The 14755-nt window shown below is 40.5% G+C and overlaps 4 protein-coding genes across 10 annotated transcripts; 1 reads left to right on the forward strand and 3 right to left on the reverse strand.

Annotated features, from left to right (window-relative positions):
* The first annotated feature begins 331 nt into the window (after positions 1 to 331).
* Positions 332 to 3186, forward strand: LOC106436027. The gene has a single exon (XM_013876984.3). The coding sequence runs from the start codon at positions 585 to 587 to the stop codon at positions 3087 to 3089; it is 2505 nt and encodes an 834-aa protein (XP_013732438.3). The 5' UTR covers positions 332 to 584; the 3' UTR covers positions 3090 to 3186.
* Positions 3187 to 3294: 108 nt separating this feature from the next.
* Positions 3295 to 5125, reverse strand: LOC106436035 (WASH complex subunit 3). Of its 5 annotated transcripts, none has more exons than XM_013876995.3 (4): positions 4893 to 5125; positions 4587 to 4728; positions 4359 to 4461; positions 3295 to 4271 (listed from the first exon to the last, which is right to left on the reverse strand). In XM_013876995.3, the coding sequence occupies exon 4, from the start codon at positions 4255 to 4257 to the stop codon at positions 3493 to 3495; it is 765 nt and encodes a 254-aa protein (XP_013732449.1). In that variant the 5' UTR covers positions 4258 to 4271; positions 4359 to 4461; positions 4587 to 4728; positions 4893 to 5125; the 3' UTR covers positions 3295 to 3492. The 5 variants fall into 5 exon arrangements, with proteins under 5 accessions (XP_013732449.1, XP_048614382.1, XP_048614380.1 ...); XM_048758425.1 differs by having other exon boundaries at positions 4359 to 4457; positions 4587 to 4656; positions 4893 to 5114; XM_048758423.1 differs by having other exon boundaries at positions 4587 to 4656; positions 4893 to 5114.
* Positions 5126 to 5140: 15 nt separating this feature from the next.
* On the reverse strand, positions 5141 to 6780 carry BNAC05G34980D. Of its 2 annotated transcripts, none has more exons than XM_048758426.1 (2): positions 5579 to 6780; positions 5141 to 5469 (listed from the first exon to the last, which is right to left on the reverse strand). In XM_048758426.1, the coding sequence occupies exons 1-2, from the start codon at positions 6083 to 6085 to the stop codon at positions 5458 to 5460; spliced, it is 519 nt and encodes a 172-aa protein (XP_048614383.1). In that variant the 5' UTR covers positions 6086 to 6780; the 3' UTR covers positions 5141 to 5457. The 2 variants fall into 2 exon arrangements, with proteins under 2 accessions (XP_048614383.1, XP_013732451.1); XM_013876997.3 differs by having other exon boundaries at positions 5141 to 5494.
* Positions 6781 to 7429: 649 nt separating this feature from the next.
* BNAC05G34990D (zinc finger protein BRUTUS) lies at positions 7430 to 13551 on the reverse strand. 2 transcript variants are annotated; one of them, XM_013876993.3, is made up of 14 exons: positions 13021 to 13551; positions 12635 to 12844; positions 12348 to 12542; positions 11896 to 12269; positions 11575 to 11803; positions 11260 to 11428; positions 9938 to 11155; positions 9612 to 9783; positions 8928 to 9146; positions 8694 to 8831; positions 8366 to 8600; positions 8214 to 8273; positions 8048 to 8119; positions 7430 to 7961 (listed from the first exon to the last, which is right to left on the reverse strand). In XM_013876993.3, exons 1-14 carry the CDS (start codon positions 13318 to 13320, stop codon positions 7818 to 7820), a joined length of 3735 nt encoding a protein of 1244 aa, XP_013732447.1. In that variant the 5' UTR covers positions 13321 to 13551; the 3' UTR covers positions 7430 to 7817. The 2 variants fall into 2 exon arrangements, with proteins under 2 accessions (XP_013732447.1, XP_013732448.1); XM_013876994.3 differs by having other exon boundaries at positions 11905 to 12269; positions 13021 to 13549.
* Positions 13552 to 14755: the final 1204 nt, after the last annotated feature.

Consider the following 14755-nt stretch of genomic DNA (forward strand, 5'->3'; position numbering starts at 1 on the left):
AGTATTTAAAATTTAAATAACTACCTTATATATAAATAAATATATATTTCTTATGTTTTACTTTTAAATTTTAGATTTTATTTCGGGTATATCCGAACCGATCTGATATAACCCGAATCCGAAAGATATATGATTACTTTATGGGTTCTATGATGTGATACAAAACCGACTCAAACCCGATGTGTTATATCCGAACCCGATCCGTACTTGCAAATTTACAAGAATGGGACCTAAGAAGTGTTATAAAAAAGAACTGAAATCCGAAAAACCCGATCAGAACGTCCATGCCTATATTTATGTATATATGCGTAGGGTTTTTTTACTTTCTCCGTTAATGAAGGGCAACAGGGTCATTCATCATCCTCTTCCTTATTGACCTGCGAATTTTCTCTGGTTCTAAAAAATCTGCCTCCACTTTGTTTGGCTCATACATACAGATTCTTACATACCTTTTACAAATCAAAAGAAAACAAAAATAAAAAAAAAATTGTTGAACGATTAAGGTAAAAAATCGCATCGGTTGCTCACCGTCTCAAGCGTAATCGCCGGTTAACTGGCCGCCGGTCTCCGTCAAAAAACCTCCAATGGATGCAGTAGATGAGTGGGGACGTAAAGCCGCCGGAGAATCAATCACTCCTTTCTTCTCGAACCCATCAGATTCTCAGCTGCTCTTCTCTTCTCCCTCACTCTCTCCTCCCATTCTCCACCGCGTCCCTCACCTAACCCACGCCCGGTTTCTCACCGTCTCTGGAGGCATCCCTCCGTCGTCTTCTTCCGCAATCGAGTCCTCCTTCCGTATCCCCCATCCTAACGACGAAGCCTCTAGGGTTCTCTCTTACAACCGACTCCAGTTTCTACCATGTCCAGGTAAAAGCTCCGTTTTGGTGTTTTTCCCCACAGGGATTAACCTCGATCAACTCGGGTTCTTGGTGGTTTCCGTCTTCTCCGGTGGTGACATCAAGGTTATGGGTTTGGATAAAGGTGAACCATTTGTGGCCAAAGAGCTATTCTTTTCTAGAGTTTTGAAGATTTTAGTGCAACCCACTAGTGATTTGAGAGAGTTGGGGTATGTTATGGTTTGTTCACTCTATTCGGTTCATTGGTACTGTGTCAAGTACGATGAGTCTCAAGGGAGACCCGTTTTGAGTTATATTGGATGTCAGCAGTTTAAGAGCTCTTCGGTTGCGAGCGCTTCTTGGAGCTCTCAGCTTACTGGAGAGTGTTTTGTTTTGTTAGAGAACAGCGAGGTCTTTGTGTTTGAACTGAATCAGAGACATTCTAGTGGATTCAGAGGTTGCAAGATGCAAGTTTCTTGGGAGGATCATCAAGGGAAGAGTTGGTTAGGGTGTGAGTTTGGTTGGAGGCTTGGGACTCTTATCGTTGCTCGGTCTGATGCAGTTTTTGTTATCACCAGAACCTCTGGGACTTGTTGTAGTGTGAGAGCTTTGTTGGAGTCTGACAGTCTGGACATGACTGGAACTGAAGAGTTTGTTGCGTTTGCCAAGGCGGGTAGTGACGATATTTTTCGGTTTCTTCTTGCTTCTAGGAGCTATGTTTATCTTTGCGATCAGAGATCAGGAGTGCCTTTGTTGAAATGGCAGCATGATGTTGAGAAGCCTTGTTTTATGGATGTTTACAGCTTGTCCGATCTCGGGTTTCAGACCGATGAATCAACTACTTCCTGCGTTATAGTAGGTTCGTTTTGGAATGCAGAGTCTCAAATGTTCTGTTATGGACCTTCTCCTTCTGTTGCAAATGATTCTTCTTCCTTGTATGTATGGGAGCTTCCACACAATCTCCTCTCACCAGCTGGTAAATGTCTCTGCGGGGATTGTGCAATTAAAGAAGTGATAATGAAAGAGTCTCTCCCTGTGTGGATTGATTGGCAGAAGAAGAGAGTTCTTGTTCTTGGTTTTGGAGTTTTAAACAAGTACCTTCCATCACTCAGTTCATCAGATGGGTTTACTTTGATTCAGTTAAAATCCTCAGGGAAGCTAGAAGCACTCAAGTTTCGTTCTTCTCCTAGCTTGGGAGGAGTAGTGACTCACAGAGACTCCACCTCTGACGAGGTGAACTTATTGTACTTCCCTGATGATAACATATACAAACTCCCTCGTCGGTTCAAATACCTCGAACTAGACTATCTCTCTGCTTACACAAAAGGGAACCTCACCAAGTTCTTAGAATCGAGGATTAGTAAAAGGAGACCATCAGGAGGTTCGAAGAAGAAGAGCGATCCTCTCAGCTTAACCTACCACGAGGAGCTATGCGAGAAGCTGAATCTCTGCGGGTTCGGTAGAGATAGATGCTCCTCCACAGTTACTGCAGTCTTCGACAGTATCAACTCACCAACGAGCGTTTTCGATATCGCGTTGAGAGAGACCTGGTCAAGCTTACCTATAGAGCTTTTGTTGCTTGCGTTCTCAAACTACACTGAGGTTGAAGGTGTTCTGTTAGACAAGAAGAAACCGTCTCTCGAGTTCTTATCTGTTCCTGACTTGCCACAGTTACCACCTTTCCTCTTAAGGAAACCGTCACGGAGAAGTAGCAAATGGTCGAAGAAGGTGCGGCCTGGTGTTGACCTCATTGGTCCTGTTCTCCCACTCCCAGTCCTCTTAACATTACACGAGCTTCGCAACGGTTGTCTTAACTCAGAACAACAAGAGTTCTTCTCACCAGATGGAGAGTTCGCTGAGAGGTGCAACCAAATCTCCAAAGCGGCTCGGGAAATGGCGAACTCAGGTGCAGGCGAGACAATCATATCACTTGACGATGACATGTGGCTTTCACAGAAAGAGAAGAAGCGGTTCATTGCTTATTCCCCAATCACAAAGACGGATGATTCAGAAGAATTGACAAAGTTTGTCTCTAAAGTGCGGTGTAAAGACAGTGGTGATGATGATGTCGGTGGAGGAAGATCAGGGCTTGAGGTGTTGGATGATATGTCTCCGGTAGAGATTTGCTTCGAAGAACGTGATGCAAATTTCGATATGAAGGCTTTGTTTATGTGCAAGGCGCTCGTCTCTCAATGGCAAGATCGTTCTTCTTCATATCAAGACTTTCTTTCTCAGTACCATCTCCAGAAATGAGTTAATAGTATTGTAGACAGTACACACACGGCTTCTGTTTTGTCTTCACCAACCAATTTTGTATGACTGGTAATTTAATATATGCTTTCTTCTTCTACTCTGCTTGTCTATCTGTATTTTGATTGAGGACAGGAATAAGTTGAATCCAAAGAGGTGGAACTAGTCCCTACCGAATAGCTCCCAGGGAGGATATAGCCAACAAGACTTGAAGAGAGTAATAAACAAATCAATAAATGCAAAATAATAAATCAGTTACCTTATCTTAGAAGTAAATCACAACTCTGATAAAGATAATAAATGCATGTACTTGGGACACCGTTGCAGAATCTCATGCGTTACACAAACACAAATAAAACAATGAGAGAGGTCCTACTTTGTGTTCAAAAGAAAGAGATAACACATATTACTTGTTCTTGTTCTTCTTCTCTTTAGAAAGTCTTAAGATAGATCCTAACCCAAACGGAGATGGACCACCAATCACTGGAGTAATCCGAAAGCTTCCTCCTCTGCTGCTGCCGCTATTCTTTCCGGATTGCTTTTGTGGCCTGAACTGATACGAGCTGCAGCAGGTAGAGGGAGGACAAGATGAAGGATCTGCGTGTGGACGTGGGGCACCATGTCTCAGCGAGCTATGCTTGTCAATGTCCCTAAGCATTGCTCTCTTCGAATTCATCACTGATCCTGTGGAAATGCTTCTTGTCAAACGAGGAAAGGAACATATCAAACTCTTCTTTATATCGCAGCTAAGGCTCGAGCTTCTACTGAAGCTCCAAAACGACTTTGATGATGTTTCTGCCACGGGAGTCTCCTTCTGGCAGTATTTTCTCGACTGTTGCGGTGATGGCAGTGGCGGAGGAGGAGGAGGAGGAGGAGGAGGAATAGAGGAGGATGACGGAGTGGAGACGATAGGAGGGAGCTCGTACTTGTAACGACGTTTTGGCATGGAGGATGTTGCTTGGAAAGGAAGGATCATCCCATCAGCGAAGATCTCATCAGCTGGTGAGGAATCAAAGCTTCTTGAAGTGTGGAACTCGAAATCTGAATCTAAAAGTGTTGTGTCTCTTCGAACCAGCCCTGATGGTTGTTGTTCAATCGTAAGTGCTTTATCTGATTGGCCGAGATCGCCCGCGAACGATATCCGCTGGTGACTTGACTCCGCAAAGATCATAATGGTCCGTTTTGCTGGAGTTTTTGGAAACAAACGGTCGTGTTTAGTGAGAGAATCAATGAGAAACAAAGAAATGTAATGCAGGGAAGATGAAAACTCACCTTTGTGTGGAGGAAAGGAAAGATGAAACTCTGCTCAGAGACTTTTGTTTTGAAGATCATAATTGTTTTGAAACGTTTAAGAGACTAAAGCTCTAAAGTCTTTCTGTATTAAGAGGTTGAAAACTTCTATTAAAATAATGGATGTGGCGTGCCACTACTACAAGAGACGAAAAAAAGAACAAAAACAAAACAGTCTAAAATGAGATTTTCAAGGGTTTGAATAAGTACCTTGCCTTCTACTTTGTCTTCAAAGGTAACAGTTTATTCTTTTTATTTCTTTCCCCTCTGTTCTCCTAAGCTGAAGACTGATAACGTGAGCCACCTTGAAGTTTTTTTTTTAACGATATATCTTAACAGCATGATCATGCTTCTAAAGGCGAACATGCAAGAAGAAGATGGTTTGTGAAGATTTTTCAGATCATTATCAGGTGTATAATCAAATTCAAATATGCAAAACCTAATTGCAGCAAGGAGCAAGTGTCCCAGGTCAGGTGTTCAATAGATAATACAAACAGTGTTTGTAACTCAACATACCAGAGAGAAAGGAAGCTGTCTGAAACTTTGGACATGGTGAGATGTTGTTATAGGAAGCTTGGTCTAAAACCCTGCAAAGTTGTCACAATATCTAACAGCAGAGACATTGTTCTAACAGTAGAGTTTCTCGACACAAACATGTTCAATCTTAGCAAGATATGATTTTTTGGGCATAATCTATAGCAAAATAACAAATTTTAGTTACTCCTGAGCTGCTAATAGTAGAGATAAAAAAAAAAACAAAGATGTAAAGAAAGTTGCAGAGAGCTGCATTATTGATTAACAGAAAAAGACAGCTGGAGATTACAATTGAACTAATGGTAATGAAAAAAAAAAACACCAGTTATCTCTCCCTCTCTCTTTTACAAATAGAAGAAACCAAAGTAAAATGGCTTCATTCACTAAAAACTGTTGGGGGGCACATTGCTACATTCTTTTTGCTTTGTTTTTTTACAACAAAAGAAAATATTGAAAAAAGTAGAATGGACTTGGGGACTCCCAAATTAAAGAAAACCTTACAATCATGTTTCAGCAGCAGCATCGGGGACGTCGTAAGAGCCTGCCGTTACTTCTTCCCCTAACCACAATCCAGGAAACAGAGTCTGCAAACCATTAAAACGTTAAAGCAACAAAAAAAAAAGCAAAACACACATGAAGAAAAAGGAGGGAAGTTTATAATAAAGTACATTCATTTGCTTCTGAACAAGTCTGGGTCTCTTCTTTGGTCTACGAGGAGGCTTTTTACCAATCAACGCTGTGAAATCCTCTTCGATCTCTTCTCTCAACAAACAAACAGAGAATTTCAGTTTCTCCGATCCATCACCACCTCCTCTCTTGACTCCGCCAATTTCATTTGTGATGATCATCCTCATCGTGGTGGTGGTGGTGGGCTCGTCTCCTCCACCAGGCTCGTTACAAGCAGCTCTCCTCGTCCTCAGATTCCACGGCCTAGCTGCTGCTGCATCTCCATTCCCCAAAGCTGAGACCTTTGGCTGAGCAGACTCTCCTCCTCCTCCAGCTCCGGGAAGAGAGGGAGATCCGTGATTGGCGCGATCGGGAGAAGGAGAGGAGGAGGAGGAAGAAGGTAGCTTGACGCACCTGAGGAATCTCTGCTGACCCCATCGGAGATAAGGTAAGGTGAAGTTGTGGAGGCGCTTTGATCTCTCCGGTGGAGGCGGGGGAGGGAACTCCATTTGGATTGATTTGATTTGATTGAAGAAAATATTCCTCTTGGTGAGAGCTTTCCTTTGGAGCAAAGTTCAAAGTTTTCGTTTTTTTTTTTGTTTTGGTTTTCGTTTGGTTGTTGTGTGAATATTTATTCTGGAGAAATTTTTACTTTTTTGGTTCGAATTATTCGGGGAAGGGGAGAGAGAATGTTTGGGACGCGATTGTAACGTTGTACTTTACTTGATCGATTGTTTTTTTCAGACTCGGCTAAATTCAGTTTTGTTTATTACTATAAAATAAAATACATACTCCCCCATATTCAAAAATTTAGAGAAAATGTTTTTTTTAACTTGTATTAGTATTTGACTATAGACGTTAATACTGTTTTAGTAAAGGCAGATTAAATTTTTGAAATACGGACGTGTGTAATTTATTACTCTCTCAAGTTTCTAAAAGATCCAATTTTTGTGTGTTTATATATTAAGAAACATTAAAGTTTGATTATACTATGACTTGTCTTTTAGAACTAACTATTTTTAACATTTTCAAACACTTTTTTTGAAACAAACTTATTTAAAAAAAAAAAAATCTTTTACAAAAAAGGAGTAAAATTCAATGTTCTTGTAATTGTAAACCAGAAATGAGATTAATACTCATAAATTCTGCCTAAGTTTTCTTGCTAATTAAATAAAAATAGATAAATTCATGACCTCGACGGTCTATGGAAAAGAGACTTCTACGGAGCATCAAGTTCTAACACTAGAGACTAAGAAATTTTCATTAAAAATGAACCACCTATATCGTGATGGGGATATGCATCAATGGTTTACTGTATCATCAAGTATTGGTCAACGGGGCTGAACAGATCATGAGACGAAAATCCATGGTTATTTGTATCATCGATACTTGGCTAATAGGACTCCAAGTGTTTATGTGGTACCTTGCTTTGATGATGTTAGGTTTGAGAAGTTAAGGTTTATCAACAAAGTTGAGAACATGGTATTATAAAGCAATTCAACTTTTGTAAACTGCAAGGATAAAATCGAGTTGCATTTTGTCCGATGGGTTTGAGAAAGTTACTAGACAAAGTAGATGTTTGAGTGTATGTTCTGAGAAGCATGAATGGTCAAGACTCAAAGCATATATATATATGTATCGCCCCTTTTGTGGTGGCAAATGCCGAGTTATCCTTTGTTGAAATGACTCGTACGTTTGAAATTGTTGTCGTCGTCGAGAGGAATACTATCTGAGACCCAAGGAATGGATGCGTCTAAGAATTGAATGGTTCACACCTCTATATACCACATAGAGGCCAAGAAGCTTCGGGAATGTTTTGGGATAAATATAATTTGAGATTTTGTAACAGATCATGAGCTAATTACTTACGCTATAAAATGAAGGGGAATAAAAGTTATACAATAAAAATGCAACTATTTACACCCTTCAAAGAAAGTATCAGCTTATGCAAGGAAAACAAATAACAAATAACAGACATGTGAAGACAGGAGGGCATGATATGGGATGTTCTAGAAACAAGAGAGCTTTGCCCAAAAGCCAAAATGTATGGTGGTAACCTAATATCAGACTCTTCAAAAATCTTTAACATCTCAGAGAGACTATACAAATAAAAATTCTATCAACGGGCTTTTTGTTATAAGAAACCTTCTTCACCACATCGTTGTGCGAAACAGAAAGTGAAACCCACAAACGAAAGAGAAAAAAAAGTGAAACGGGAGTTGAAAACATCTCACATTGTTTTCAGGATGAGGTTGAGCAGTCTGGGACGGTTGTTGTTTCTGATCTGATCACACGGGTGTTGTAAGAACCGCAGGTGCCGCATTTATGGTACAACCAATGGAACCGTGTCGTTCCTTTGCGTTCACAGTCATTACATAAAATGTCCTGAAACATTTGTGTGTTTGTTAGAGTATGTCATCGAATAAATTAAGACTAGACTCAAAAGAAACAGCAGTTTTAGTGTTCCTCACCTGACAGCGATCTTTGTATTCTTCTGGAAGCTCTTCTGCAGCCAAAAGTGCATCAAGCATACCAAAATAAACCTGCAGAGTTAGAGAACAGAAGCGAAGAAAGTGAATGATATTTGCAATGATGTGATTTGAGAGATTAAGTTCTAAGGGACAGGGATTAACTTACAGCCATATCTCCTAATGATTTTCCACAGATAGGACATGTGTAGTGGCTGCAAGTGTAAGCCTGAAGGAGACCACAGAAACAGCAGAGTGTTTTGATTTAAGGCGGTAATAGATAAACTTATATTTGATGAGATTAAAAGACATTTTGCAAACCTGGAAGCAAGCTGAGTGCATGTAGTGACCACATGGTAATGCTCTGACTGCTTCACTCGAAGTGAAAAGAAATTCACAGCATATGGGGCAATTTGTCTCGAGGCTTTTCTCCAGGCACTTGTGGTTTACTAACTTCATCCCCAGGCAACAGTTACATGTCATGCAATGGAAATAATCGATTCCTAGTCCCTCACCCACCCGGCAAAGGTTGCAGAATGGACAGTGGTAAACAGCTCTGAAGTAAAATATAATAGTTTCTAAATGTTAGAATAGCTGCTCCAGTTTGAACAAACGCAAATGTCGCAGTTGGTTATTATATGGATCTTACCTTTCATCATCGAAAAGTTTGCAAATGCTGCAATAGTGCTTTGCCATAGGAACTCCTTCGCACGAAGGCGTTGTGCAAATGGGGCCAACAGGTTGCACCTTGAGGCATCGCATGCAGAGCATTTCCGTCACCAATTTTCTGTCAAGTGTTCCAAATGTATAAATCATATCACCGAGAAAGAAAAAGAAAGAAAGAGTTTCAATTTAACTAGGGGAGATTGGCATAACATCTTACCTATCCATTGAGTGGTCGCTTACTTTGTCATGGCAAAACCTACAAGTGAACAACTGACCACAACAAGCAGCCCGAAGCTTGCAGTTACGCTTGTAATGCTCGCATCCATATATCTGTTTCTCGGGATCTCTAAAAGACGGGAAACATCCAAGTGCAACATCACCATTTAACGCAGTTTCTGTTTCCTTGGGTAACTTTTGCTGAGCCGCTATCCATCGACTGATAAAAGCATTCACAATCGAAATGTAAAATGAATGTTATTCTAGGGGGAAAAAAAGGGTTCCAGATATGAGGGAGATGTGAATGAGATTATAGATTCGCTATCGTTCAGAAGGTTGATCAATGAAGGACATACATACATATATACACACCGGAACAGGCAAGAGCATTAGATGATAAGTATCATTTGTATAGTTTAGATATCGTTAGATACTATTCTCAGTATATACTCCTAGAATCACTCACCTGTATGTATTATATAATCACGTATCAATACAATGATCAATTCAAGGGAAACAAGATCACTTACAAAGAGCACCTTTGTTCTGCCACTTTATAAGTTTTTTTGTTTTCAAGTAATACAGGGGATTATATTTTTGGGGCTCTACGTTTACGTCAGAGGCATGCATGAAAATGTGGAATAACGGATATATGCAGGGAAATAGTGAGAAAAAAAAATCAGACCTGGTCCTCCAATTTTGTACTAGATAATCTTTTCTCCTTGGATCAAGTGTTGTGTCCTGATAAACCTTCCTGATTTCAGCCTCGAGTTCGTTCTGATTCATGCGGAAAATATCTTTCCAACCCGGCTTAAAAAGTTGACCAGTTTGGTCCAAGACTTCTTGATGATCATTATCTATATGAAATATAAACTTGACATAAGCAAACCAAGCTTAGCAGAGAGAAACTAGCCAACCAAAGTATGAGTTATGAAGTCACAAACATCTACGGTCTACATAAAGCCAGCTAGATGTTAAGTTGGTGAAAAATAGTTAGGCAATTGCTTTTACCTCTGTGTAGACTAGGTTTGGCTCTTTCCATTGAGGATGAGTCGGGTGATCCTTTCCAGCATTCGTTGAGCCATTCATCAAACATCGTGTTCTTGGTCGCCTGCTTCCATGTATCCATCATTCTATTTTGCTCATCTTCAGAAAGTGCGGATGTCACCCATGGTAACATGGATTGAAGAACTTCAGCACCCGTCGTCCCGATTATACGACCCACAATCTTGTCTTGCTCTTGAATGGAGAAGTGTTTGTCAAATAGAGGCCAGAGCTCCAGTTCCTCCAAGAATATATGTTGATCCAGTGTGATCTTAATGGATTTGCACATCCCTTGTAGCTTTGTAGCCAGTTCGTTGTACTTCTTCTTGCAGTCACCGCTATCAATATCAGCCTGAACAGTGTCCGTTTGAGTTACGTTCCCCATCATAGAATCACTCTGTAACTTCTCATGAAGAACTGAAAGTTCAGTAAGAACACTGTAAATATCTCCAAACAACTTCTCCTCATGTTTATGGTCGAGCGTGTAAGAGTGGCTGACATTGTGAAGCGTCTCCTTCGATTCCAAAGCTGGAAATAGGATATCATCTTCCGCATTACTATGAGCCTTGTAGAAACCCCAGAGTAGGTGAAAGCGACCGATGAACTGACGAATAAACGTTTCATTGCAATCAATGAGCTTTCCAGATTCAACATCAAGAAACTCCAGATCTTTGCTAATGGCCTTGTGAAACTTGAAAATTGTAGCAACTGGCCTCTCGGCATGTCCAGTATCAAAGCTGTTGCTATCCATTTCCCAACCAAAGAGGCTAGAATTAAGAGCAGGCGCAGCAGAGTTTAGCGAAGAAGATCTCATAGATTTAGCTGCTGGAAGGGAACCAAGTCCCAGACAATCACTGTTAACTCCGAGATCCGGAACACAGCATGACCTGCCATTACCATTTGCGACTTCTGAAGAGTGAGGGGTGGCATTTTGTCCACAAGACGACACAACAGTTCGCTTAGCTGGCCTTTTATCCTGATGCTGGCAACACGCTTTTATACTGCTACTCGGGCATGGCAAAGACACACAAGCATTACATGACTGAAGGTAGACTTCTTCGATGTTGCTTAGTGTTTTAGCAGGGCATGAACCATTTGCCTTTGGAGACAAGCATTCCCCCGCTTTGCGTCCTTTGCATGCCCAACCAGAGAAAAGAGTAACGAGAGCAGCATCCGATTTAGGTGCTGTGGCCACAACGAAAACATGTAGTCGTACAAGATTGTAAGTCGCTGATAATTTTTTTAAAAAGGTGAAGTTTAGTCAAGAATGAAAACAGTATAGAACGTACCTCCAGCTTGCAAATTCTTCAGAAAATTCTTTGCTTCATCTTCTGTTAAAGATGCAGTCAACCATGGCAAAACACGTTCAATTAATCTTAAGGGCATTATGCACAGGCTTTGGTAGAGAATCTCTTGTTGTCTTTTAAAGCTGAAGTTCTTTCGTGCAAGGGGCAGCACCTGCAAATATTGTGAAGTTAGCTGACATCCTAAATTGGCATCTTGGATCTTCATAGCCAACTGATCTTATGCCGAACTTTCATAGTTTCACTTGTTAACAATTGTTAACAAGAGTATATGTCACAACACTTAGGGGAAAAGTCCACCTGAATTTCCTCGTTGTGAAAGTGCCTTTGAATAGTTTCCATTATTTGATCCGCATGTGAGCACAGCTTGGTGTAAAATTCAGCAGCAGAAGTAGAAGAGGCTCCAGCACTTTTGATTTTTTCAATTAAGCACCGGAACTCGTTAAACTGGTTTTCTTCTTCATCGTGCTCCTCGGAAAATGAAAACTCCCCATCTACTGCTGGAAATATGATCTTGTCCTCTGCAAGACTGCAACGCAAAATAGTAGTGTACCATCTCAGAAAATCTAAGAGAACTCCATTTAAGCATGAAAATAGGAAAGATGAGCAAGATTCACATACAATGAATACCTGTGAAAGATGCATACTTCAGCAATATACTGCAAGCGTTCATCAAATGCAGATAAATCCGAAAAATCTCCAGACAGCTGAATTTTCCTAGCCTCATCAGCTATTTCCTTCATCTCCTTGTTGATTGACTTGTGCCAAATTTTTATCTCATCAATTGGGTGCATAGGAGCATCAGGAGCTTCATACTCGGTAAGCTCTGGATACTTTCTCTTCCCGGCCTTGGATCCCTCACATGCGCACTGGGCTCTACTAGTTTTGCACGGAAGCATGCTGCTAGAAGAATCTAGACAACACTGGAACGAAGAATCCTCTACACCACGCGAAGCAGAAGTATCGCTTTTCCCTCCGAACCAGGTGAAAATAACCTTCAACAAGGAAAAATATCAAACCACAACTCCAAAAGTCTTTCAACTTCTAAAGTCGGATCTTATATCAAAACTTACCTGCTGAAGGAGCTTCTCGCCAGGAACTATCTTGCTTAAGCACATCTGCATCTCCTTGCTTTCATCTATCGAAATGGCTGAAGCCAGCCACGGAAGAAACACGGCAAGCATATTCACAGGAATGCTGCAGAGAAACCTCCAGACTATGTAAGCTTGCTCCTCGTGCTTAAATTTCTCAATAAGTAACGGGAACACCTGTCGGCAATAAATAAAAAAAAAACCACTAATTTTTAATAAAGGCCAGTGCTTTATCCTAAGAACTTGCTCTGTGAATAATAAAACGTTACCTGTTTCTGTTCTTTAGCCAAGTGCTGGCTAACAGATGTCTTAAGTGCTCCAGTACTGCTCGCCAATTCCCTCCGATAACTCTCATCAATCTCCGTGGCGGAATTCAGCAGCTCAAAAAGATGGTCGAAGAGGGTGCCTTCACCTTGGTGCTCAAGAGAATACGTCTGCGCTACGTTCTTCACGCGTATGTCAAGAGCTGAAAAGATCACCTACATCCACAGACAGATATACACAACCGTCAAGAGCTTCTCCTCATAACACACATAGGCTCCAACAGATTCCGAATCTTCAAAGCACTCATCAGAATCAAGAAATGTAAAATCAAAGCATAATTGTGATTTTCGAATGTTTCCACAGAGAAAGAGAGTCAGCTTTTTGGCATTACCTCGTCCTCGGCATTGCAGTGATGCTTATAGATGGATCTAAGGAACCGATACCGTTCACGAAGGAGACGGAGATCAACGTGGTGACCTGTAGCAAACTCAAGCGCCAGCCTATGAAGCGATTCGAGCTCACTGCATACCGCCTTGTGAAAGAAGAGGAAAATCAGGATCGGAGATATCTCTTCCGTCTCCTCCGTGAACGTATTCGCCACAGTCGGAGCGCTCGTGAGCACCGTGGTTGATGAAGAAGCGACTCCTCCGCCACCTCTCGCCGCCTCAAAATCCGGCAACGGCGTCGCCATTTCGTGTCCGTGCAACAATCTCCACCACTCGATTCAACTTCCTTCCACCTTCTTCTACAACCGTCGATTTTTTTTTCAAATCTGAGCTCGCGAATTATGTGTGGTTGTGTTCAACGGAGACGATGAGAAGGAGGAGAAAGAAAGGTCGAGGTGTTGTCTGATATCGATTTTGATTTTGCTTTTGCTTTTGCTTTCTTTTTTAATTTTTGGATTATAATCTGAAAAAAATACTTTTAACTGTTTAAAATTTTAAAATATACGACCTTTGAAATTATTTTTATACGACTTAAATAATGGATAAAGGAGCTTGGGGATTGGGTGGGTGTTTCTTATACAAGGTTTCGTAGCACGTGGCCATTACCATCGCCACGTTGGATGCTTGGATGCTGATGTAACCAACTCAGGTTGGCACGTGACTGGTTGCCTCTCGACACGTACGAGCGTACTGCTTACCTGCGAACGCTAATGGTCCGCGAGACAGGGACGCTGGTTCTCGGAGGATAAGGACTTTTTTATGTTATGAATCTATGATGAAGATGAGGGGCAAAAAAGGTACTTCAAGATGCTTATATGGAATTCGAGTAGGCTTTGTTTAAAAATAATGTGATAATGTTGACCTCTTTTTGATTAAAGATAATATCAAATAAATTGATAATGTTTGAGGTTTAGCTTTCAATTTCAAAGAAAAGATGAATTTTGCTTTGAAGTTTTATAGAATATTAGTACTAATCCAGTTAACGAAGATTCGTATTTTGTTCTAAACTTGTTTTCAATATCGAGGAATGACAGAGAGATGGTTGTGGAGCACCCATTCGTAATCTAAAGGAGCCACATAGCTTCTCCAACCACTGATTAAACTATTGCTTAGCGGTTTTGCTTTAATTGATTAGTGCAATTATACAAAGGTTTGATCAATTTATTTTAATTGAGTTGCATGTGCTCTAAGGTTTAATTACTAGATTTTAGTGAACTGATTTTCGGAACATTATAATAATATTGTAAACATTTTAAAAAAAAGTTGACAGAAGATGGTGATTTGGTGAATGTGAAAAAGAGGGTTACAAAGAGAGGAAGTGGTGAAAAGTAAAGACACAAGAGGGACGTGTGGGAAGTGTGGCGACAATTAGGTAGCAACAAGTTCCACTCGCGCTCTCTTCTCCACAACACATTCCCTTTTATTTGTTCTTCAAGCATATACTTATAAGAAAAACACAAACATTTATTATGGGACCATTTCAATAATGTATATTCAATATTCTTTTCCTCGATTTCACAGCAACTTAATTACTTTATAAGTAGACCAAATTAACAACACGCCGTTCTTGACTTTAAGTAACAATAAAAAAAGAGATTAGTCAAAGTAAAAGTATGTATGCATTTCAACGTTATTCCACGCAATTTTGTACGGTGACCTTTACAAACCTTAAGAAATTAT

This window comes from Brassica napus, chromosome C5 (assembly GCF_020379485.1).
Source record: "Brassica napus cultivar Da-Ae chromosome C5, Da-Ae, whole genome shotgun sequence".
In the NCBI taxonomy this organism is placed as follows: domain Eukaryota; kingdom Viridiplantae; phylum Streptophyta; class Magnoliopsida; order Brassicales; family Brassicaceae; genus Brassica; species Brassica napus.

Excerpts from the sequence above, each read along its gene's own strand:
- LOC106436027 (XM_013876984.3), top strand. The coding sequence starts at position 585 with ATGGATGCAGTAGATGAGTGGGGACGTAAAGCCGCCGGAGAATCAATC.
- LOC106436035 (XM_013876995.3), bottom strand. The coding sequence starts at position 4,257 with ATGATCTTTGCGGAGTCAAGTCACCAGCGGATATCGTTCGCGGGCGAT.
- BNAC05G34980D (XM_013876997.3), bottom strand. The coding sequence starts at position 6,085 with ATGGAGTTCCCTCCCCCGCCTCCACCGGAGAGATCAAAGCGCCTCCAC. Across the intron at positions 5,495-5,578 it reads TTGTTCAGAAGCAAATGAAT|ACTCTGTTTCCTGGATTGTG; the intron begins GTACTTTATTAT and ends AATGGTTTGCAG.
- BNAC05G34990D (XM_013876993.3), bottom strand. The coding sequence starts at position 13,320 with ATGGCGACGCCGTTGCCGGATTTTGAGGCGGCGAGAGGTGGCGGAGGA. Across the intron at positions 12,845-13,020 it reads ACTGCAATGCCGAGGACGAG|GTGATCTTTTCAGCTCTTGA; the intron begins GTAATGCCAAAA and ends CTGTGGATGTAG. Across the intron at positions 8,120-8,213 it reads AATCATTAGGAGATATGGCT|GTTTATTTTGGTATGCTTGA; the intron begins GTAAGTTAATCC and ends CTAACTCTGCAG.